The sequence below is a fragment of the Sylvia atricapilla genome, chromosome 8 (genome assembly GCF_009819655.1).
Source record: "Sylvia atricapilla isolate bSylAtr1 chromosome 8, bSylAtr1.pri, whole genome shotgun sequence".
Taxonomy (NCBI): domain Eukaryota; kingdom Metazoa; phylum Chordata; class Aves; order Passeriformes; family Sylviidae; genus Sylvia; species Sylvia atricapilla.
The window spans coordinates 31,744,284-31,768,080 of record NC_089147.1 but is presented as its reverse complement, the minus strand read 5'-3'; the positions used below and the strand labels follow the sequence as shown (position 1 = coordinate 31,768,080).

The following is a 23,797-nucleotide window of genomic DNA, read 5'->3' as shown; positions in this document are numbered from 1 at the left end:
CGGTCACCCCAAAGCTTCTCCTCTCCAGGCTGAACAATCCCAGCTCTCCCAGCAGAGCTGCTCTGTAGGCAAATCCGCAGACGGCTGGGACAAGGAATTCTGCCAACCTGTATATTCTAGAACATGTGGTTTTAGTGCATGGCCGTGGGTAAAAGGGCCTTGCCTTCAGCCACCAGCTTTGGCTGAAGGGGAGTCCCAAAGAGAGAGGGAGAAAGAACAGGAGGGTGAGAGCTGAGAGAGAAGGGGGAGAGAGCAAAGGGCAGGGGGAAGAGAAAAGGAGAGAGCAAGAGTAGGGGGAAGAGGAAGGGTAAGAGAGAGCTAAGAGCAGCAGGAAGGAGAGGAGGAAGAGGGAAGAGAGAGCGAGGTCCTTGTTACAATACATTATATCTCCTTTTGTGATGAATATTCTAATTTACAGTGACCAACCAACACAAGACACAAAATCCTATAGAATCTACATACAGCCTGTAAGAACTACTACATTACCATACTGTGTTGTATTTTAAACTCTAAAAACTACTCTTTACACTTGTGTTTTGCTACATTGACCTTTGGATCCCTTAGCCAGCAGAAAGGTATTGTTCAATCAGAAGGGATTCTCCTTCAGCTAGCTAGACCATTGTTTTCAGGTTATATAGTAACTAAGACTCAGTATCCTACAACTCAAAGTCAGCTTTCATTGCTATTTCGATTATAGGTTTCATATTTTCAGAATCTTTGCTAAGCAATCATATTTATAAGGTTTCCCTGGTTCATCTTCCCCAACACTGCTCCATCCCTCTGCTCATCCTGGCCTCTCTCCAGCAGCTCCAGGTCCCTCCTGTGCTGGGGCCAGGTGATTTCTCTGTAAGGACTATTCGTGCAGCTTGATCTCAACTTCCCTTGAGCAACCCAGCCTAGGCAACAGGGCCCTTTCCCTCGTGCCGAATTTCTGCCATCCGGACACACAAATGCCCGTGTCCACATCCATCCCCAGATCTCCTGGCACAGCGGGAGGGATCCATACAGGTACAAGGCACAAACCCCGCACTGTGCGGCGGGAAGGCAACACACCGCAGAGCGCTGCTCCTTTCCATACACACAAAAATCGCTTTATTTTCGCTGTTTCCCATTTTATTTTTTCCCCCCGTTGCTCCCGAGGCAGGGCTGTCAGCGAAGCCGGAGTGCGATGCTTTGGGCATGACGCGGCTCCGGTGCCACGTCCCCGGCTCCGCTGCCTTACATGGGCCGCAGCTCGGGCAGCCACGGCATTCCCCGCATTCCTCCCTTTTCCCGGCTTTTTAGCCCCGTTTCTCTCGGGGACCAGCGAACACAAACACAAGGAGTAAGGCCGCCCTCTGCTGCCCTGCCCGAGCCGCAGCCTCGCACCCAACAAAACGGGGAAACGACCGGGAGAAAAAAAAGCCTCAAACCACCCCCGAGGCGATCAAAATTCAGTATAAAAATCAAAATTTTAAAAAGTATCCCAAAAAATTTTAAAAAGTATCCCAAAAAATTTTAAAAAGTATCCCAAAAAATTTTAAAAAGTATCCCAAAAAATTTTAAAAAGTATCCCAAAAAATTTTAAAAAGTATCCCAAAAAATTTTAAAAAGTATCCCAAAAAATTTTAAAAAGTATCCCAAAAAATTTTAAAAAGTATCCCAAAAAATTTTAAAAAGTATCCCAAAAAATTTTAAAAAGTATCCCAAAAATTTTAAAAAGTATCCCAAAAAATTTTAAAAAGTATCCCAAAAAATTTTAAAAAGTATCCCAAAAAATTTTAAAAAGTATCCCAAAAAATTTTAAAAAGTATCCCAAAAAATTTTAAAAAGTATCCCAAAAAATTTTAAAAAGTATCCCAAAAAATTTTAAAAAGTATCCCAAAAAATTTTAAAAAGTATCCCAAAAAATTTTAAAAAGTATCCCAAAAAATTTTAAAAAGTATCCCAAAAAATTTTAAAAAGTATCCCAAAAAGTATCAAAAAATAAAAAGTATCAAAAAGTCACAGCAAAAAAACAACAACAACAACAAAAAAAACCTTATCAATGCTATTGCTCAAGCCCAGCTTTAATAGATTAATTTATTCGGTTTCTCTGCAAGGGGCTCCTACACCTTTTTAATCGCAGGTTTTTCTCGAATTACCCACTACAACTCCTCAAATTGGCATCTTAAGGGGCTTATTGATGTAAAAACGTGTGTTTATAAACCCACAGCACTGTCTGTGGGTCCTTTACATCAATCAAATTCACAGCCTGCTTCTGATCGGTGTTAATTTTGCCCAATAAACAAATGATTTCAGAGCTGTAACAACTCTGCCTGCAGACACCACATTTGGGGCAGGTTTTCTTTACTGTTCCCGTGGTATGGTAAATAGCACCAGCTCTTTGTTCCCCCTTGAACAGATGCAAAAGATTGATCTGGTGCAAGTTGGAATCAATGACTGGATGCAGTAAATGGACATTAAAGCATTGATTTGCACCCGTTCCTGGCTCAACTCCCAACCACTCTGAGTGTGCACACAAAATTCAGGGCACACAGACCCAAACATCCCTATTCTTCAGTGCTAATGAGCAGTCTGAAAAAGGAAGGGGGGGGCTATTTCCTCTATACATGCCACGTTTTGTCTCCTTTCTTTGAATTGTAAATTATTCCATTTTTGGGAGTCTGGCTCTTTTTACTTGCCATTTATATTCCCTTGCAAAATCCCAGGAAAGTCAATTAAATTTAGAGTTCACACTAACACCACCAATATTTCACTACAACTGCAGTTAATGCATCACCTCCCCAAAACCCCACAATAAACCCTGACTTCCCAAACTGCTCAGATCTACAGGTAAAGCCAAGTGTTGCAAGCAAACTCGGATTTTAAAAACCACGAGGGCAATTTCCAGGCAGAAGCAGTATTGATTGGGCAGCAGAACAGCAAATGCTGAGCAAGGAGGGGTAAATTATGGGAGAAGAACCGATCCAGGAGCCCCACTGGGATGGGGAAATTAAGTAAATGTGTTTTTTATCCCTCAAAAGTTGTTTTTTTTTTTTTTGTCAGGGATGCCCAGAACAGGGGGTAAATAAAGTTTTTAAAAGGCAAATCAAACCCAAGCAGATTAAGTGATTCAGGAAAATAAACCAAACCTCAGGCAAAACCAGCCAGTACCCAGTTCTTTAGCAGGATAAAATCCCTACCAGGAGGTGAAATTGCAGGTAGGAACCCCAAATCCAGGAATCCAGCCCACAGATGAGCCACACTCTGCCATCTCTGCTCTTCTAAAAGGAGAGGAAACCATGGATTTCACCCTCCTCACTTCTATTTAAAGGTTTCACCAAAAGCCTCACAGCTGGAGCAGGTTTGGAGCTCTTCGGTGGAGAGTTCACCTCACCTGGGTAATTCCTGCATGAGAGGCAAAGCTCAGAGCAGATCCTTCCCATGTCAGCTTGGGAAAAATCTCAGGCATTCCTTAAACTTCTGTCTCATGAACCCAATCCCAACAGGGTTCTTCCAATTCTTCACAGAGCAAAGCAGTGCTTATTATCAACACAAGAGCAGGGGGGAAATGGGAATATTTTCCACTTGTAACTAAATTCTGTCTCTCTTTCCACCAGAAAAGCCTTTTAACACGAACTCAGGTTTTATTGGCCACTGAATGGCAAGTGATGTGTTTGCAAAATGAAGCTGTCAATTTGTAGAGCATTGTTAGGACTCGTTTCATGATGCTAATGGGTTTTAAACATTTTTTTTATCTTTGATTTTTCTCCCTCTTCAGCGGCACAAAAAGAGACTGGCACATCCCACTAATAAATCTGCAGAAATATTTTCAAGTTCTTGCAGAGAGCAGTGATTAAAGCTTTAAAAAATGTACCTGTTTCCCCCCTGAAGGAACAGAGGGCTGCTGGAACATAAATCCACCTGAATTAGAGCACAGCTCGTCTGCTGATCATTCAAACCACACGGTTAAACCCATCTCTTGTAACTGCAGCTTTGGTTTGTTTCATTTTGTCTCATTTCTGTTCCTGAAAAATCGCAGCAGCCTGAAAGAAGGATGAACTTAATTGCACCTCCAGCGAGCTGCGTGGGTTAATTAACATAATTACTCATTCCTAGCCCGGTCAGCTCTGCTGCATTCATCTGCTGCACGCCCAGCCTGAATAATTCAGCAGGTATTAATTATTTATGGCCTGGAGCTCTCCCGAAGGAGTTGCTGGCAATCAGTGCCAGGGATTGGACAAGCCCTGCCCCACCAGGCCCAGCTCTGCTTTATCCCAGGGATCACAGCAGGGAAAAGGGGAAGGCCATCAAAAATAGCCTGTTTTCAATCTCCCCACATCCAGCTGGGGATAAAAACTAAACTAAAATATAAAATAAAAGATAATATAAAATAAAATAAAATTTTGTATCATTAAATTGAAGTGTTAGCACAGCTTGGCCAAGGCCGAATGGGCTGGAAAGAAAAACCTCGAGCCCATCAACATCACACGAAAATTGCCCAAACTCCACTTCATTCCCATTAATGGAAGGGGACAGGAGGAGTCACATGATGGGGCAGTAAACTCATGGTCACAGCTGCCTTAGGAGGGAAACTTGATTTATAGGGGATGCCAGTGACATCAGAGGAATCTGGAGGGGGAAAAAAAAAAAATCACCTTTTCCTTTTGGTCCTTTGATGGAATGTGTTGGAAAGGAGAAGGGTGCAAGGCACAGACATTCCTCCCCTGTAATCTCTGCCATGATTTGCTCTCCTGGCAATCACAGTGCTGGGTTTAGGTAGGGAAGGACCCTACTGGTATAAAATGGGCACTGAGACCTCCAAAAACCAGGGGTGTTACCTGTGCCCGCCCCACCTGCAGGCTGCCAAAAAAGCCAGGCTGGAGCTCTCTTCCTGCTGGGAAGAGCCTCTGCACCTCCATCCTCTGTTGCCCTGATTTTTTTCGGCCTTCTGAGGTTTACATTTTTGTACTGGAGTTCTCACACATTGTAACATGAACAAAAAGTGATGGTTTGAAAGCTGTGCATTCCTTCCTAGAGGAAGGACAAATTGATGGACATCTAGTTTGACCAGTGGGGTCAAAGAGGTGTCAACCTCATTGCCCAGTCCCTGATCAAACTCCAAAACCTATACAAGTCAAAACCCCAAATAAACTTTTTCCTTTTTGTTCTCACATCCTGACCGTGTGAGTGTGGTTCTTTCGTGTCTGTCTAGTGACAATCCTCTGCTTTGGTGGGGCCTCAGTGAAGAACCATCCCCACACAATCCCGGAGGGTGAAGTTTGCCCCGTGTGTGAGTAGGAAACCACAAACTCAAAGGACAAGATACAGACAGAGGCCAGGAAGGAGCTGAAACTCCTGGTGGCTTAGGCTGAACTGCTTTTTCAGAGTGCTGAAATCCCCCCTGTGGCAAAGGATGCAGCTGGAGGTGGTGTTGAAGAAGGTAAACAAATACCTGGGAGCTGGTGTTTGTCAAGGGCAGAAAAAGCTTATGGGGAAAAAAAAAATCTTGTTTTACATTATATCAACGCTATAATTGATTATATGCTCAGTATTAAGTGGTATTTTTGGAGGAGCAGCAAAAGGCTTTATAAGAATTGGGAGACAGTTGAATCCATAGGAAAACTGAGGCACCTATTTTGAACAAGGACAAATATCCATGGGCACAAAATCCTTGGGAAAGGGCTGGTCAACCCACACCTTCACCTGCAGCTCCAGGTCAGCAGTGCCACCTCCAGTGGCCATCCCCACCCCAGCTGAGCAGATTTATGTTCTCAAACCCCCAAAGCACCCAGCTTTTCTCTGCCCAAGCGTGTTTATCCCCAAATCTTCCCCCTCCGGAGCCTCTGCTGCCAGCACAGCCACCCCACATCTCCTCCAGCCCCAAAAATGTGCTCCAAGAGATTTTTCCACAGCCATGCCCAGCAGGCAGGAGAGGCTTCTCCCCACCTTCCCCTGAGGAATCCTTCCCCGGGGTTTCTCCCATGAAAATCCCAGAGCAGGAACAGCGCATCCTTTCAGCCCAGGCAGCTCCTGGAGGGTGCTGTGGTTACCCACAGGGCACCACCGCCCCTGGGCAGCTCTTTTTCAAACCTTCTGGATAAAGACCTCTGCTCTGTGAGGCCCTTGGAGAGGCCACAGGGTGGAGAGGCAGAGCTGAAAGGGTTTTTTCATTCCCAGGAAAGCTGTGAGCCCCTGCAGCTTTGCCCTCCCTCTATTCCCTGGCAACTGAGGCGTCAGTTTTTGGGAGCTTTTTTTTTTTAACCACTTCCAACAGCATTAGGCTCGGTGTTGTCCCCTGGATTTTGTCAGGGTTTTACAGCAAGGCATGGCTCTGTCGCTGCCTTAAGCATCAAGTATTTCCAGCCAGGTGGAAGAGAAAGCTGAAATAATCCAAGTGTTAAAGCTGCACTTTTCTCCCAGATCTCCTTTCCCTCCCAGAATCCATGGCCAGGAGGGAGGTAGCATAAAATCCATCTTGCACTGAATTTACATGAATGCTCTGACCAGACTCAGTCCAGCCCTGCTTCTCCCACACGGTACCAAACTCTTTCTTCTCTTGCACCACCAACTACTTTGCCAAGCTCTTTTGGACTTGAAAATTAGGGAGAGTCTGGCAATGCAAAAAAAAAAAAAAAAAAAGAAAAAAGAAAGGCAAGAGAAATAGCCTGGGTTTGGCAGTTCTTTTACCATCAGGCAGAGGTTTTTAGGGCTTGGTGGTTCATGCTCCACATTGAATCCTAAAAGTTGGAAAACCCCTCTGAGATCAAGTCCAACCATTCCCAGCATTGCCAAGGCCACCTTTAAGCCGTGTCCCCAGCTGCCACATCCACAGTTTTGGAACACTGTGACTCCACCACTTCCCTGGGCAGCCCCTTCCAAGGCCTGACCACCCTTCTGGTGAGGCAATTTTCCCTGATGTCCCATCTAAACCCCCTCTGGAGCAACTTGAGGCAAATTTCCTTGTCCTGTCCCTGTTCCCTGGGAGCAGAGCCCGACCCCCCCAGCTGTCCCCTCCTGGCAGGGAGTTGAGCAGAGCAATAAAGTTCCACACAGGGCTTGGTCTTACTGGGGAGATGCCAAAGTTCCAAGTCTCAAACAAACCCGTGCCATTCCTCATTTCCAGCCTGATTTTTCCCTCCAGTGCTCCCGAATGAGAAGCCCAGTTAAAAAGAAAAATCCGTGTTTAACCTCCTGGACACTTTTATTGGTTGGAGACCAGTAAATTCTCATTTCTTTGAGTGTCCAGACCTGCTTTATCCAGCCTGATAAACACAGTCACTACCCTGGCCATGACTGGGGAGGTGTACGAGTGGAAACTGGATTTAGGAAGGCAAAAGTGAGCGAGCACCTCGAGGTTTTAAAGATCAGCCAGTAATGGGATGACATTTCCTTTCTCCAGGAACATTTGTCTGTAATGAGAGCGATGCCTGAGCACATCAGATCGGGCTGTAATTATTCCATTATCCTTGTGCCGGGTCTGGAGGCTAAACTGAGATAATGTCAGTGGAAAATGCTTCCCCCACACTGGGAAATCATCCCTTCCATGCTTTCATTAGGGGAGTATCAGGCTCAAGCAGCTTTTGCTGGGAGCAGGAGCAGCCTGAAACAGCACCTCAGCTTTTCCCTCAAATCCTGCTCCTTAAATCTGCCCCTTAGGATGTGGACTGGGGAGAGAAGCGCTTGGGATGGGACCAGCAGAGAGAAAAGGGCAGAAGAAAGCTCACCAGAACATCCTCATGTCCTCAGCAAGAGATTTGTGACAATCCTGGTGTTCTCCAGGTCAAAAACCACCCCTGCTCCCAGAGCCAGGCACCTCAGACTGAGAGGAAAGGAGATTAAAATAAAATACAATACAATACAATACAATAAAATATAAAATAAAATGGAATTTTGTATCATTAAATTGAAGTGTTAGCACAGCTTGGCCAAAGCAGAATGGGCTGGAAAGGAAAACCTCCAGCCCATCAATATCACACTAAAATTGCCCAAATCCCACTTCATTTCCATTTAATTGAAGGGGACAGGAAGAGTCACGTGATGGGGCAGTAAACTCATGGTCACAACTGCCTTAGGAGGGAAAATATTGGGCGAGCCCCTGCATAAAAAAATGACCATATGGGTCAGCACCTGAACAGATAAAACTCAGCAGGACATGAATATGGACAGACAAAATACTGGAAAATAGAGTAGTTCAGGACTTTGCACATTGTTTTTTTTTTTAATTTTCAACAAAAGGAGAGCCAGAGGGTCACTGAGTTTGCTCTTGATCTTTGCCGTGTTCTGGAATACAAAAAAAAAAAAAAAATAAAAAAAAAAAAAAAAAAAAAAAAAAAAAAAAAAAAATTAATTGGAGAGGCAGAAGAAAGGAAACACTCTAAAAGGATTTTTTTTAGCAGGTAAATGAAATCCCACAGGTAATTGTGTCAGCCTGACATGAAATCCTGCACATCCTCTGGGATGTGCGAGCCTCCATTTAATTGCTGGAAAAATTAAGACGAGACAACAAATTGCCAAACCCACGGCGCCCTGCAGAAAAGAGAACTGGTGCAGTGAGCTTAGCCAGTTTTAGTAAAGCACCTGCAAATTGGACTGGAAAAAAAAAATCATTTGCAGCCATGCAGTGCAATGAAAAGGCTGCTGTGAAGTGGCTGAGGCACAAATTCGAGCTCGCTGGGAGCATCTCCAGCTCCGGGGGCTTTATCCTGGCCCAGGAGGGGTGGGAAAACACTCGGGAGAAGCGTGGGAAGGACAGCAAAGAGCCAGGGCAGGAGGAGCAGCTGGGTTTGAAGCTGGGCTGGATTCAGGCTGGAAATGTGGGACCGACACTGAAGGCAGAGCAATCAGGGCAATTAATCATCCCTGCATCTCATGGGGCAGGGCTTGGAGCCGGCATGGGAAAGGGGGGATTTATTAATGACAGAAACGCACCCCCGAAAACAAAACCTGCACGGGGGCCAAGGGCTCGTCTGCAAACAGCGCTGGATGATCCAAGCCGGCCCTGCTGACCCCCAGACATTCCCACCCAGGAGCTGAAGCTTTCCCCGCTGCTCCTCCGCCACCCAGCATCTCCCCGCGCCGCCTGAAGGGCTCCGAAGTGGGCACAAAGTGATTTTACATCTCCTTGCCCGTGTCAGGGTTACACTCCGGCCCTACAGCTCCCTGCAGGCTGCCAGGGGCTGCAGGGATTCCTCAGCTCCCTGCTGTCCATCGCCATGTGAGCACCGTGAGCATCACACCCACGCACGGAGCGGCTGCTTCCAGTTCCCAGGGAATCAGGGGCAGGGAAGGAGCCACTGCAGGGGAAAGCAGCTCCTCTGGACTTCTCCATGTGCTGCCTGGGCAGGAGCCAGCAGAGAAACCCCTGCCTGGGGAGATTGGTGACACCATTCCATGGGAAAATTCCCCCTCTGTTTTCCATTTGATCTGAAGGTTTTAAAAGAGAGATGATTTTAGCTCCTGATGAATAGTTGGCAACAAACGAAGAAGGAGAAGGAGAGGAGAAGCGAGAAGGAAGAAGTAGAAGGAGAAGGAGCAGGAGAAGGAGAAGGAGAGGAGAAGGAGAAGGAGAAGAGGGAAGGAGAAGGAGAAGGAGAAGGAGAAGGAGAAGGAGAAAGAAAGAGGGGGACGAAGAAAGAGGAAGAGAAAGAGGAAAGAGGGAAAGAGAAGAGTGACGCAAAAGAGAAAGAGGAAAGAGACAGAGAGAGAAAGAGAAAGAGAAAGAGAAAGAGAAAGAAGAAAGAGGGAGAAGAGAAAAGAGGGGGAAAGAGGGGAAAGATGGGAGAAGAGAAAGAGAAGAAGAAAGAAGGAAAAAGAGAAATAGAAAGAGAAAGAGAAGAAAGAGCAAGCTCCCAAATAGCAATCAACCAGCCCAAAACCCCCAATAAAAGATGGGAATCAGCTCTACCTGCTTTTAGTCTCGGAGTAGACACTACAGTTAGGGGTCAACCCAGCCAAAAAAAGGGTGCAAGAGACAATGAGCAGCAGCAGGAAGCTGGATGTCCTGAGACACAATAGTCCCGAAATCAAATGGTCTCTGCAATTAATGCTTTGGGATGGATCTGACTGCACAGACTCAGGAGAGATTAATCAGACCCTAAAATTTCCCTAAAACCAGCCTTCAGTTGATCCACAACACCATTTCCACTTCCTTTTTTGCTTTTCTGCCTCCAAACCTATGGAATAACAGAGTAAAAAATTTAATATTCGTAATACCCACACCAGCTCAACCTATATTTTTCCTTGTTCTCCCACAGAAGAACAAGCTTCTGGCTGTAGTTGCCACGAGCATTCTCCCATCAAAAGATAAAACACTTTGAAATTCTTCTTTTTTTTAAGTGATTATTTTAATGTCACGGAGGGGAGGGATAAATTTCAATCCAGCTTCGGGTCTCTCTGCCCCAGAAGTGCTGAGGAATGTGGGGAAGAAGATTTAAAATGTCAGTGTTTCTGCAGGGGAGACCAAGTGCTCCGGTGTGTGCTTCCCAAAAGGCACTGCAGCCTTTTCCCTGGATGGGACGTGTGATAATAAACCTGCAGATCAAAGTCAGGAACGTGCTCCTGGCAGGGAGAGCCCAGCCCTGCAGTATGGCATGAAAGGGAATTTCACCCTTTACTTGACACAGATTTCATAAAGTAGCACAAAAACCAGTGGGGGGAGGAAAAAAACAACCCCCACAAACACCACCTTTTATGCCGTTCTCATTTGAGTATTTTAGTTTTTTAAAACGCTGAACAGTCCTTTTCTGAACTACAGGAGAAGACAGAAATAAAATAGCTGAGGAGGTGGCTGCTGTTTATCGATAAAATACACTCTCCGTGTCACTCCATGAAAATTTTCCCTCTAAGAGCTGATTTGGAGATTTTTTCCCCCTGCCTCCATGCAGGCTGAAATGGCATCAGAAATGCCCCCGAGGCTCTCTGAAAAGGGCAAACAACAAATGCAGAAAAAGCAGAACCCCTGGCTGGTTTGGGTGGGTGGCAGATGGGAAGCAAAACCACCTTGGAGATACAGCCCTGATGCTGCCAAATTTTCCCAGGTAAGGCAACTTCCCGGTGTTCTTCCCAAAATTTTAGGCAGAGTAGCAAGTCCCCAGGTATCTCTCCCTGCTTCTTTCCCTTCTCCACAGTCACTTCTGAGATTCCTCACAAGCCACCTTTGGGATGCATTTTTAAGGGACCACTTCCTCCTACTCCCACCAGGCCTTAAAAGCTGAATTTTGGCTGAACAATTGCAAGCACTGAAATTCTGTGTTGAGCCACTCAGAGGATTTGGGTGTAGCTCTTTGGAGTCTCGAGGAATTATTCCCAGTTATCCTTCCCACTTCCACACACCGCAGGAAAAACAATAACAATACAGAGCACAGCTCCTCAGAAATTGAAGGATTACAGAGTTTAAAAAAGTTAAATATTGGCAATACAGTGCAGATACATAAATAGAAAGTGGAATTCCAAGATTCGGGATCTGATCTCTTACTACAAACAGCTCAGTAAATTTTTTATTTATTTTTTTTAAGCAGATTTTTTTATACTAATTGGTCTAATACTAATACTTTAAATCCTGGTGGTGATTTTTACCTGGGAGGATTTTATAGTAACTCCCAAGAAAGAGTAAAATACAAATGAAAATTACTCAAAATTCTCATCCTGCTGTGCTTGCTGCAACCAATCAATCAATCAATCAACTACAACCTCCTTTAGTGCAAACTTTGTGCCAGAAACTCCAAATATTAAGATATTTCTCCTGAACCTGTTTTCCACCTGCTCGGTTTCCTTCTGGGTATTTTATATTAAATAACTCTTTGTTTTCTCCCCCTGTAGCTGCTGTTTGAGTTTTCCATCACCCCACCAGCCTGTCATTAAGGTACTGCCATGAGGTGAATGTTTTCACCCCATTTTACACCTTAAAATGTCTCAAACCCAAGAAAATCTCTGCCAAATCTATTTACACTCCTTTGAGTCAAACAGAAGAGATTTGAGCCTATTGCTGGAGAGCTTTTCCTCCTCTCCTGTAGCAATTCCTACAACGCTCAGGCTCCAACATGAATGAAATCCAAAAACTGAATTTTAAATTTACGTTTTAAATTTTAAATTACCTCAATCATTTATTCTTGTGGATCCCCAGGACATTCCCAGCTCCTGGCACTATCTGTGGGCCTGAGCTCAGCCTCTCTCCCTCCTTTTTTAGCATCTTCTTCCTCATTTGTGACTACAGGGGTTTATTACTAATGGGAAAAAAAAAATGCTCTGAGAACACCCACGAGCAGCACACAGAAAAAGAATCTATTAAAAAAAAAATGCAATCCTCATCTTTTCCATTCAGGAGGTCATGGCAGAGGGGAAAGCTCCTCAGGAAGTCTCTTGCCAAGCTGTGCCAGAGATTTTCCAGGACCTGCAGCAACTCCACAACCAAGTGGAAACCTCAGGAAGGCTTTTCCCTGAGGTTTCTCATTAGGAAAGAGGCACTCAGAGTTTTATTTCAGTCCTTTCTATCCGTTTCTATCGGTTTTACTCTTACAAGACTGCATCACCTGGGGGGATTTTCGCTGGGGTGAAAATCAGCTTTTCCATGGTAAGGGACATTTCTGGGGAAAACGACAGAACAACTCTGACAAAAACCACACCCAGATTCTGACGGAAAGGATACTAAAATCCTGACCAAAAAAAAAAAAAAAAGATTTTTAAAATATCTGACAGAAATCATGAAAGAGGCTAAATGAAGAGTGAGTGAGGCCAAGCAGTTTTACACCACCACGTCTGTGTGCCACTTTTAAAAAACGCAGCGGCAAAAGGGAGACAGGACCCTTTTTCTGCTCCAAACCAAGAGATGTCCACAAGCTGCTGCACAAAAAAACATAAAAAAGCTTATCCAAAAAGCTGCTGGATAAAAACATAAAAACAACACAATCCCAGCTTTTTGTATTTTTATAAGTCCACTCACACCAAAGATCCAGGAGGGCAAAGCAGTTTCTGGAGGCTTTGCCTGGGAGCACAGCTGAGGTTTAGAACCCTCACGTAACCAGGTTCTCAGGGATTGGGAAGCAGAGCTCCAGGCAGAGGGAAGGTGGGGGACATGGAGGTCTGGCAGCTGCCCTGAAATCTCTGAGCCTGTGCTTTGGTGCCCCAAGGGAGGCTCCAAAAACCTCCCGACTTGAGGCATTTAAAAATAGGCTGAAGGAAGAATTTGGGATGACGCCGCTGGGACGGAGCCTGCGTCAGCCAGGGATGGGCACTGCCTCATTCCCTGCCCAGCCTGGCCTTTCCCACTCCCGCTCAGCCTCCCTGCCTTGGGATGTGTGTGCCCTTCCTCGGGCCACACTCGAGAAACACACAGCAAAGCCAAAGATTCCAAGGTTTCATCCCAAAGCACCCAGAAATAGGATACTCCTGTCACCTTGCCCTTCCTTTCTTCACCAGGACCAGGGATCACATCAAAAAATCAAAATTTTTTAAAATTTCACATATTTATATATAAACTAATGCCCTAATTTTTAACATTTCAGGTGTTCATGTATGAACTGGTACCTGTTTTGCGCTGGTTTTGGTGGAGGTGGGAGGGCAGGCTGAGTTTAGCTGCTCTTGCTGTGCTGCCCTGGCGCTGACGCCGCTGTGCCCATGAGGAAGAGCCAGAGGGACACGATGGAAAAGGTGGATTGGGTGACCGGGGCTGCTGGTGACAGACAGACAGATAGATAGACAGACGCCAGGCTGTACCCAGTGAAAAGGCACAATTTGATGCCCTTTGGGAGCCAAATTCCCCCTCATCCTGGCTCAATTTTCAGGTCTCCTGTAAACCAAAGGGAAGCGATGCCCAGGGAAGGAGGGGAGCAGTGAGTTTAGCCCATTAAAAATTAAAAGACAGGAAATTATTTCCATTGATTAACCATAAACATTTGCTTCTCTCCCCTTCTAAAACCCTCCTGTGCTTATTTGTCTGACCTTGGACTTTTCAAGGGGCTGATGTCACACCTCTCCCTGCAGTGACAGCCCCCTTCTTCACTCAATACTGCTTCATGCCACAAGTTGCTCCGTCCAAATGAGCAGAGAGGACCAAGCAAAGGCTCCATTTCCCACTTCCACCACCCTCTTTGGAATATTTTCCAGCTCTCCCCCAAATTTAAGCAACCCTGTCAAACTTCCCTCTGTATTTCCCTCCCTTGGAGCAGCCACGCACTCCCAACACAAGCAGCAAGGAGAACAGTGTTAATTCCTCCTCTGCCAACATAATTCCAGCTAATAAAATCCTTCTGATCTTTGGTGGGATTGCCCAGGGGTGAAGCATCCAAGGAATTTGCTGTTGCAGCTCATCAGGAGTGGCTGGGACCGGACTGAGGATGGGTAAACGAGGAAGAGAGGCGTTTTTAGAGCCGTAATTAATGGCCAAACCACTGCTATCTTTCCTCTCTGAGCTCTGCAAAGCGATGCTGACCCTTACAGAGAGGCACAGCAGACTCAGATGCAGCACAAGCTCCCTGTTTGAACTGTTCCAGACAGAGCTGCTGAGTGGTGTCAAACATTGCACGAGCAGAGTCCCAAACTGTCCTTCTTTAGCTGAAGTGTCACGCACTGGCCACAGGTCACGCACTGCTCTCCCACCAGTAAAAAAAATAATTTTTTCTTTTTTTTTTTTTTAAAGCTCCTTTTGCAGGCGGCCCAGGCCCCGAGGGAGGGTGGTTCCAGGTAGTGGGGAAGCAGCTGGGTTGTTTTTCACGGGCAGGCTGAGCGCAGGATCGATATCGCTTTAGTGGCTGGCAGCTGATGAGATCATGGCTAAATTAACGCAGGCAGGCAGCTCGGTTCCCAGAAAGGGGCTCAGGCAGGAAGGACACGGCTCCAGGGAGGGGGAAGATCCCTCTTGCTGTGCTCAGGGGCTGGAGGCCATCGACAGAGCAGCTCCAGGGGCGGTGGAGATGTGAGACAGAAGTGTTATAGACGGGGAAAGTGATGGACAATTGCAGGGCTGTGCAGGACACCCCTGCTTTAGCCTCAGTCCAGCTTTGAAGGGGACTTTGCCTTGAGTTTTGGACTGGAGACCTCCTAGGCTGCCCAGTTTTTATCCCAGGCATGGCTGATCCTGGTCTGAGCAATACCCAAACCCCAGAGATGGACTGATCCTTCCACAGCCACCCGCAAATGCCAGCTTATCCCGAGTTTTGCTGCATAAAGTCAAGAGGATCCACTCCAATCCCCCATCCCCACTACCACCCAAAGCCTTGAATCCCGAGTTTAAGCACCTTGGGTGAACACGCCCTCGGCAAAGTATCCCCCAGTACCTCAGGGAAGGTGGAAGCAGGAGAAGCAAGGATTCATGCCTGATTTTATCTGGAAAACCACAGGCAGGAGGACCAGCCCAGGACTGGGAGGCTGAAACCACAATACACCCCAAAACCTTGCCTTAAATGTTAGACCCCACTGCCATCTTGTGGCAAACACTTCCTGAAATAAAGTGAAAAAGGGGGAAAAATCCATTAAAAAGTTGCAGAAAAAGTTAGGGAGCCAAGAAGGATGGGTAAATTAGCGGGAGCGGGGTGGGGAAACTCATCTGTCTTAAACGATGCTGAGGCTGAACCTTCAGCACTGTCAGACTGAAACTGGCCGGGAAAACCCAGGGAAAAACCTAGCCCAAGCTGCATTTGGGGAGTTGAGGATATAACCACACACAAAACGTGGAATTGCCTGCAGGGCCTGGGCTTCAGCAAAGATTCAGTCCCTATTCCAAAAACATTCCAGAGTTCCCAAAGTCATTTCGCGCCACCCTGGTTTGAAGGAGGCTTCTCACCCCCACCTACGCAGGATTTAGCTGGAATTAGACACTGCACCTCAGAATTAAGGCAGGCAGCCGCTGGAATTTCCAGGGAGGATGATCTGGAGGTGGGATTAGGGCTCGGGTCGATGGCTCCCAGGGCACAGAGCATCTCTGGGTGCTGGGGAGGCAGCAATGAGCACCCCTGGGTGCAGGGACAGGCAGGGCTGACCCAGCTCTCAGCCCTGGCTCTGCCACACCTCAGCATTTACTTTTTTGCATCATCGATCATCTGCAGTGCCTTTGCTTAGCAACTGGGCATCACTTTAGCAAAGTGCCTGGGTTGCTGCATCATCCACGGATGGCTCCCACCCTGCCAGGAAAAACAGGGACAAACTGGTTTTCCTTCTTTGTGTCGCCATAAGGGACCGGCAAGTGCTGGAGCAGACAGCCTCGAGGCCTTGTGTGATCCCAGACACTGTGGGTAAAAGTGAATCAAAACTCACTGGCCATAAATAAATTAAGGACTCATTTACAAGAAGTGTGGCTCCGCTCTCAACTCAAATCACTGCTGGCAGGAACGGATCAAGGAACAACAGGGAGGAATTATTTTGGAAACTGGCACAGAAAGTGACTATTTTGACAGAAAATCTAATTTACAGATTGCATATAGATACACAGATAGCTCTATACACCTGGCCAGCTAACACGGCAATGCTTTCTGCTGTTAAAGTTTGTATTTCCCTGTTATAAGAAGGAACAACAGCATAAAAACACACTTCCAGACCAAAGATAACACATCCTTCACCACCCTTCTGTTTACACTTTGGATCTCTGCAAGCCTTCGCAACTCTACCCCTGCTGCATGGGTGCATTACAAGAGCCAGCACATATTTAAACCAACTCCTGGGATTTATCCCTGTTGGAGTTCCTGTCATCCCATAGTTTGCTGCTTTCAACCCCTTGACAGTTTTACACGTTGGTGTATGTGACACACAATTAATAAATCCAATTATACTGTCAATATACTGTCAATCCAATATACTGTCAATAACTACATCTTTATCCTCAGAGACGAAAAAGTGTCTGGAGATTGATCCCAGATAAAAAGGTTTCTGTTGGCATTCAGCTGAGAACAGAAGGGCCTGAACATCCTCTTGGGGGGGTTCATGGTCTGGAAGTTGTCTGTGGGTTTTGGAAAAGAGGTGTTGCCCATCCTCAGCCTCCCAGGGAGCTGAAGACATGTGGGATGGAGGGCTGGGATGCTGCTGTCGCTGGAGCACAGGCAGGAGGCTGCTGGAGGTGCATGAGCTCCCCCATAAATAAACCAGCCGAGTGCTGTCAGCAGTTCCAGAAGCCCTGGGGACACTGAGGGGAGCTGGCAACAGCCAGGGCTGTTCCTGCCTCCGGCCGGCATCGGGAGCAGGGAAAGCTCATCATGCTCTTGGCACAGGCCTCTGCGGCACAGCCCTCTGCTCCCTGATCCCAGCACAGCACCCTGGAACGGGATCATTCAGCTGCCCGTGGAAAACACACCTTCACCTGGCCCATGGGGGAGAAGGACATGGGGGGTAAACCGGGGGAAAAGGGAAATTGTTGGTGCAGCGCACTCAGCACACCCCGGAGCTGCCCGCCGCTCTCCCGGCAACGAGACGGGAGAAGAATTAAGCAGAATTAAAGGAAGAATTAAGAATTAAAACCCCAAAGCAGTCCCAGACTGGCTTGGTTACCATTGTCATGGCTACCACGAGCAAGGCTGAGGCACGGGGGAAGGCCAGGGGATGGAGTTCCAGCCTGGAACTGCACACGGGCCCCACCAGGAGTTTTCCCCGCCTGCTGGAACATCATCTGTGGATGATGGGAACGATGTAGGATGGGACAAATGACCTTCACTGCATCACATGGACACAGCTTTTCCTGCAGCTGGCCTGCCAGCCCAAACTGGGAACAGCACGGGAAAGCCTCAGGCCAGGACTAAACCTCATTAGAGCAGGTTTAACAACTCTTAAATAAGGAATTACACAGGGTGGGGACACCGAGTCCCTGCCCTCACCACAGGTGCCAGGTCACTGTCACCTTCCCTGTGGTAGAGGAGGCTCCGGATGATCACTGCCTCCAAAAAATCCGACAGCAAAAGGAAAAGTTGGACGTAATTTCTCCTCCATCCACAACACCTGGCCTCTGCCTTGGGCAGGGGTGCAAAGGGATGTGCTCCCCCAGGGAAGGACAAATGGACACGCTCGGCTCAGACTCACACACTTCCCTGGGCACAGCAGTCTGCTTTATTAAATCACCACCGGCAGGGAAAAGAGTAACAATGAACTAAAAAGCCCAAAGCCGAGTGCTCCTGGTTTGAGCACTGGTCTCATTACCATTAAGAGGCAGGGGCCAGGTGAGGAGGAAAGGGCTGGAGTTTGGTCAGGGCACACTTGGGGAGCGGGACTGATCCCGTCAGGAATGGGATTTCTGCTGAAATTAATCGCTCCCACAGAGGACACCAGAGCGTCCCTTGCTCGAGAAGCACCAGCCTCAGCTTTTGCCCAAAGCAGGGTCACACACAACTTCTCCCTCACACCCAACAGCCTCCCAAGTTCTCCATCACATCAACCTCCCCAGCAGCCAGCACAGCACCACACGCCCCAGTTTTCCCACATAGGTGGAAGAAGGACAACCCCTGACACCCCGGGCTGAGTGATGCAGACCCCATGCTCCCCCCAAAAAACCTCTCTGTGGGCGCCTGACAGCGGCGCAGGGAAACAGAATCATGGAATAATTACTGTGGAAAAGGTCCTCTAGGATCGGCCAGTCCCACCGGGGTAACTGGAGGCAAAGCACGGGTGGGGCAGCGTGGGCTCGTTTTTGGGGAGAACGGGGTGGCGAAATGGGGGGCGGAGGTACCACCTGTCCCGAGAACGGGGCCACCGGAGCTGCTGGAGGCTCTCGAGCAGCCACGGAACAACTTCCCGGCCCCGCCGCAAACTTTTCCCAGCGCCGGGGAGGCACGGCCGCCCCCCCGCGCTCCGGCCGAGCATCCCCCGGGAGCCGCGGCGGGGAAGGGAAGAGCGAAGGCAGGAGGGAGGTCCGGGCTGTCCGATCGCCCGCAGGGCTCCTTCCCGGCGGCTCGGAGCCGCTCCCGGCCCGGCCACGCTCCGTGGTCCCCGGCGGGGGGACGCGGCGTCCCCGCTCGGGAAAGGGGCTCGCAGGAGAGGCGATAAAAAGGGCTGCCATCCCTACCTCTCGGCCTTGGTGAACTTGCGGAAAGCCTGGCGGAGGTCGTGGAAGGAGCGGTAGGTCTGCGGCTCGGCCGAGATGCCCTGAGCCCGGGTGGTGCGGGGCCCGATGTGCGGGCTGGGGGCCGGCAGCACGGACTGGCATTTGTGCAGCCGCCGCCGCAGCTCCTGGATCTCCTCGTCCTTCTCGCCCAGGCGCCGCTCCAGCTCCTTGATCCGCTCCTCCTTCAGCAGCAGCAGCTTGGTGAAGTCCCCTTCCAGCTCGGTCATTTTGGGGGTGCCGGGCCGGTCCCGCTCTCACGGAGCGGCTCCCGGGCAGGGGCGGCGGAGCGGCTGCGCCCGCCCCGGCTCAGGGCAGCGGCCCCGGCATCGCCCCGCGCCCGCCCAGCCCGCCCCGGGGCCAGCAAAAACCGCCCCGAAAACAGCGGCCAACAAGGGAAAAGACGGCGGGGAAAAAAGGACAAGAAAAGGGGAAAGAGCTCTTGTGCCACTCTGCGAGCCTGGGATCCTGGAAATAGCAACAATTACCATGTGATCGCAGGGTGACGCAGCTCCTTGTAACTGGAGCCGAAGACTTGGGATTCAAACAAGAACACTTCATAAATATTAAATTGCCTCCTGCTAATGAGCCACGTGGAGCCGCCCCCCGGCCGGCCCGGCCCGGCCCCCGGCAGCTCAACATCCCGGCCCGGCCCACTCGGGAGCTCAGCATCCCGTTCCTCCTTCCTCGGGAGCTCAGCATCCCGTTCCTTCCTCCTCGGGAGCTCAGCATCCCGTTCCTCCTTCCTCGGGAGCTCAGCATCCCGTTCCTCCTTCCTCGGGAGCTCAGTATCCCGTTCCTCCTTCCTCGGGAGCTCAGCATCCCATTCCTCCCGCCGCGGAAGCTCAGCACCGCGGCTCTCCACATCCCATCCCGCCCCCCAAGGAGCTCAGCATCCCACCCCTCTCCTCACCCCACGTTGCAGGCTGCGTTACCCTCAGCACTGCCCTGTTGGTCCCTCCTGGGTATCCCCATTTGGCAGGGCACCTTGCACGCCTCCCTCCATCCTTCCCTGCCCAGATTATCCCGCGTTCCTCACGGCTGGGGCACGGCACATCCCAGCCAGCAATCCTTCCCCACATCCCACCCCTCCCGGGTGCCTGCATCCCTCCCCGTCCAGGACTCCACACCCCTTCCCACCAGGTTTCCTCGCTCCCTGCTCTCCAGGTCACAGCCCAGCCAAGCCCCACCATCCTGTGGGACACGCAGTTTTCCAGATACCCGGTGTCCCTCAGCCCAACGTGCACCCCACGCCCTGAGGGGAGCAGAGCCCGTCCCCAGGCACAGACATCGGGACCCTGGTGGCACCTGAGGGGGGAGGCAGCCGCAGTGTTTTGCCGGCACGTCCAGCGAGGGAGGAACTCATCCTTCCTGGACTTATTTGGAAGAGCCCATCACGCACATGAATTTTTAATGCCGGCTGGCAAAGGGCACCATCAGCTCCCCTATCACATTTCCCTCCCAAACCACTCTTGTTTCCAAGGAGGGATTTCAGGAGCCCCTTGCTGGAGGCAAAAAAAGGGAGGTTTGTTGTTGTTGTGGTTTTTTTTTGGTTTGTTTTTTTTGGTTTGTTTGTTTTTGTTTTTTTGGTTTTTTTTGTTTTGTTTTTTTGTTGTTTTTTTTTTTCCCAGCCCCCACAGCCGGACCTTAGGCACTCAGGGCGCTCAGGAACCGCTCAGGGTCCACATTCCAACCCATGGAATCTTGTGCCACAACTTCGGGGACAGACTTCTCGGTCTGCTAAGGCAGGGCAAGGAGAGGGCAAAGCATCTGAGCTGGAGGACAAGGCTGTTCCGATGGAGTATTAAATTAAGGGTTGAAAAATCAATTAGCAGCGTCTCTCTTTTAAGGAGGGGAGATTGGGGGGTGGTTTTGCACTCCTGTGTCTGCGCCTCCAGCCTTTCACGCGTGGCTGCGGACCTCCGGGCTCGGAGCTGTCCCATCCTCAGATTGGAAGCATCTCTGGTGCCAAGGGGTCAGGCAGTCCTGGGGGAGAGGGGAAACGAATTAACAATTATTAACAATAAGCGCGTCGGGCTCTATTGGCAGGCAGAGAGCGCCACCTCGTGTGCGGCACAGCGGAGCCGGGATTCCGGGACAGCCCGGCCCTCGCAGGGAGCTCGGGGACGGACAGGGGATGTTCAACCAGCCCCGCTCCCCGGGATGCGCCGGGATCCCCACACGCTCCCAGCAGGACCAAGTCTCCAGGAGCGGAACGCCGCTCCCGGCGCTGCCACTCCCGGCCGCCGTGGCTGTGTCACAAAGGCGGCTGGCGGTGCCCGCTGTGACACCGGGGCCTGGCGGGGCCGTTGTGACACAGCGGGGCCCGGGGCTGGCCCCGGGGCCGTGTGACGCCGCGGTGCCGGGGCTGTTGAAGGAGCATGCCGGGCCGTGCCCTCCAGCGGCGCAGGACACCGCGCTCCGGAGGCTGCAGCTCGCCGGGATAGCTGCCAGAGGATGTCCACGGAGAAGGGCAGGCTCGGCCCTCAGCCGTCCAAGAGCAGCCTGCTGAAGGATGGGGCTGGAGACACGGGCAGGGATGGCGCCGGCACCAGCCCGAAGCCGCCGCATCCATCGCGCACCTCCCGCGTCTCTTTCTCCTCTCGCGTCTCCTTCTCCTCTGGCCTCCAGGTGCAGCGGCCCCAGAGCCCGGCTCCGCCCGGCCGTGGGGACAAGCCCCCGCGGCGTTCCCGCCAGCAGCCCGGCTCCAAGAGCTCCGGGAAGCGGCCCGGCTCGGCCCGGCGCTCCGGCGCGCCCAGCCCCGTCCCGCTGCCGCCGCCCGCCAACACCGCGGCCCGGCAGTGCCGCCGCCTGAGGACCTGCGCGGCCTGCTCGGGCAAGGCCACGCCGGAGAGCCTCCTGGCAGTGTCCTCCACACCCTCCACCCCTGCCTCCTTAGAGCCAGAACCGCTTCTGGTCCACCAGCTGACCCAGACAGAGCCCCCGGAGCGCTCCCCGGCTGCTGCCGAACGCGCGGACCGAGAGATGCAGACCGAGAGCCCGGGCCGCCTGCGGCAGCGCTCGCGTGTCCGGCTGTACACGGATCGGCAAACGCAGACCAAGGGCCTGGCGCTGCCGCCGGGCTCTGCCCCGGCCGGCCCCGGGGCCGCGGAGCCCGCGGGCGGCGAGCGGCGGCCCTCGCTGTTCCGCAGGCTGCTCCGGGCGTGCCGCTGCACCCGGCCACAGCCCGAGCCGCTCGGGGCCAGCCCCGGCCACAAAAGCGCGCAGCAGCCGCAGGGAGCGGCGCAGGGACACGCGGCGGGCATCGGGGTTTTGATGGTGCTCCAGGAACCCACCGAGGGCCCCGAGTGGCTGCCGTCCTCCTGGCCGTGGCTCGTGGAGACCAGCCTGTGATGCGCCACAGACCCCAAATAAAGGATTCCCATCCTGATGCTGCTGCTCTGGGCCTGGTCCGTGCGGGTCCATCCCGTAGGAAAGGTTGGCTGGCTCCAAACGACCGGCTGGGAAGCGTGTGGGGGAACAGGGCAGGCTCTTGGGTGGGACTGACACCGCTCCTCCCTAAATCCCTGAGCCTTAGTCAGCCTGGGGTCACACCAGAACGGTCCCGTCACAACTGGAGAAGACCAGAAGCAAAATCATTGGCAAGACAGAAAATTCCAGCCTAAAAACGGGCATAACATCTCCTTTCAGCCAAAGGAAGGAAAAAGTCATCCAGGAAGGAAAAAGACCCCCGAGGGGGCAGTTCCCCTCAGGATCAAACATAGCTGCCTCCTGAGGAGGGATCTCTGCCCGTCTCCTCCAAACCCGGCTCCGTGGAACCTGTCCCAGGGACAGGAGCTCAGCCTGAAAGGCAATTCCTGCATTCCTCTTCTCACGGTGCCTTGAATGAGTAGGAGAGAAGCAGCTGCAGTGAGAATGAACACAAAGCAGCCGGATGGGAAGAGAAAAAGCCCAGGGTGGAAAACACCTGGATGGGGCACATGTGGCCTTGGGTAGGGACAGGAAATGCAGCAACCACCCTCAATCCTCACCTGGTGCCTGCCTTGGCCTCGGGAGGAGGAACACGAGGATCCCTCACACCTGGCTGGGAATAAAGCACAGCAGCTTCAGCTGGCTTTGAGGAAGAGGAAGGTGGGCAAAGCCCTTGGGGATGGGGAGCCTTCATCCCCCATAGGTGTCCAGCACAGTTATTCATCCTGGCATGTTTTGCAATTAAGGTTCTAACGACGCTTTTAATTAAGTTAATACTGACAGTTCAAGACGACCAGGTCTTGGAGTCACAGAGCCGTTGGTATTGTAGCTACTTCCTCCACACTGGAGAGTTCATGGTGGAGTAGCAACTCCCTAATTTCTATTTTTAAGGCAAATTAAGATTTTTGAGGTAAGAGTTTTTTTAACCTCTTTGTTAGGGAAGGAAGAAAACGTTTCTTATCAGGGCAGTTCCTTACTTTCTATTTGTGTATGTAATTATGGACTTGAGAACCCCTTGCTCCACAGAAAGGAGCAGCTTTAGGTACTTTGTTCATTTCAAGGGCAGAAAGATTGTTTCCTGGTGTGTTTTAATTACTTCTGAGATGCTTCAAAGCTTCATTTTGAGATTTTTATTTTCACTGGGCAAGTTCTCAGGGTTTTCTTGGTCCTTTGTGTGTGTGTAGGGCACTGGGTTGAAACAAAATTATTTTGTTTCATCGCTGATTTTACAGACTTTATGTTTTTTTCCCAGGAGAATATTAACTTGTGTAGGAATAAAATCAGGGTGAAGAAGAGTATCTTAATCTAAGGATAAAAATGGTCTCCTGGGAATGAGACAGAATGAGTTGGTATTATTCATTAAACAATTTCAGCTGCACAACCATCACTTTC

At 50.3% G+C, this 23,797-nt stretch overlaps 2 protein-coding genes across 2 annotated transcripts in view; one reads left to right on the top strand and one right to left on the bottom strand.

Annotated features, from left to right (window-relative positions):
• The window catches only part of PRKG1 (protein kinase cGMP-dependent 1), a 374,077-nt gene extending 354,713 nt beyond the window's left edge, over positions 1 to 19,364 (bottom strand). Inside the window, exon 1 of the mRNA XM_066324329.1 lies at positions 18,938 to 19,364. Coding sequence (XP_066180426.1) covers positions 18,938 to 19,203 — 266 coding nt within the window. The 5' untranslated portion in view covers positions 19,204 to 19,364. The remainder of the gene's footprint in view (positions 1 to 18,937) is intronic.
• A1CF (APOBEC1 complementation factor) overlaps positions 1 to 23,797 on the top strand; it is a 503,111-nt gene that overhangs the window by 434,928 nt on the left and 44,386 nt on the right. The window lies entirely within an intron of this gene.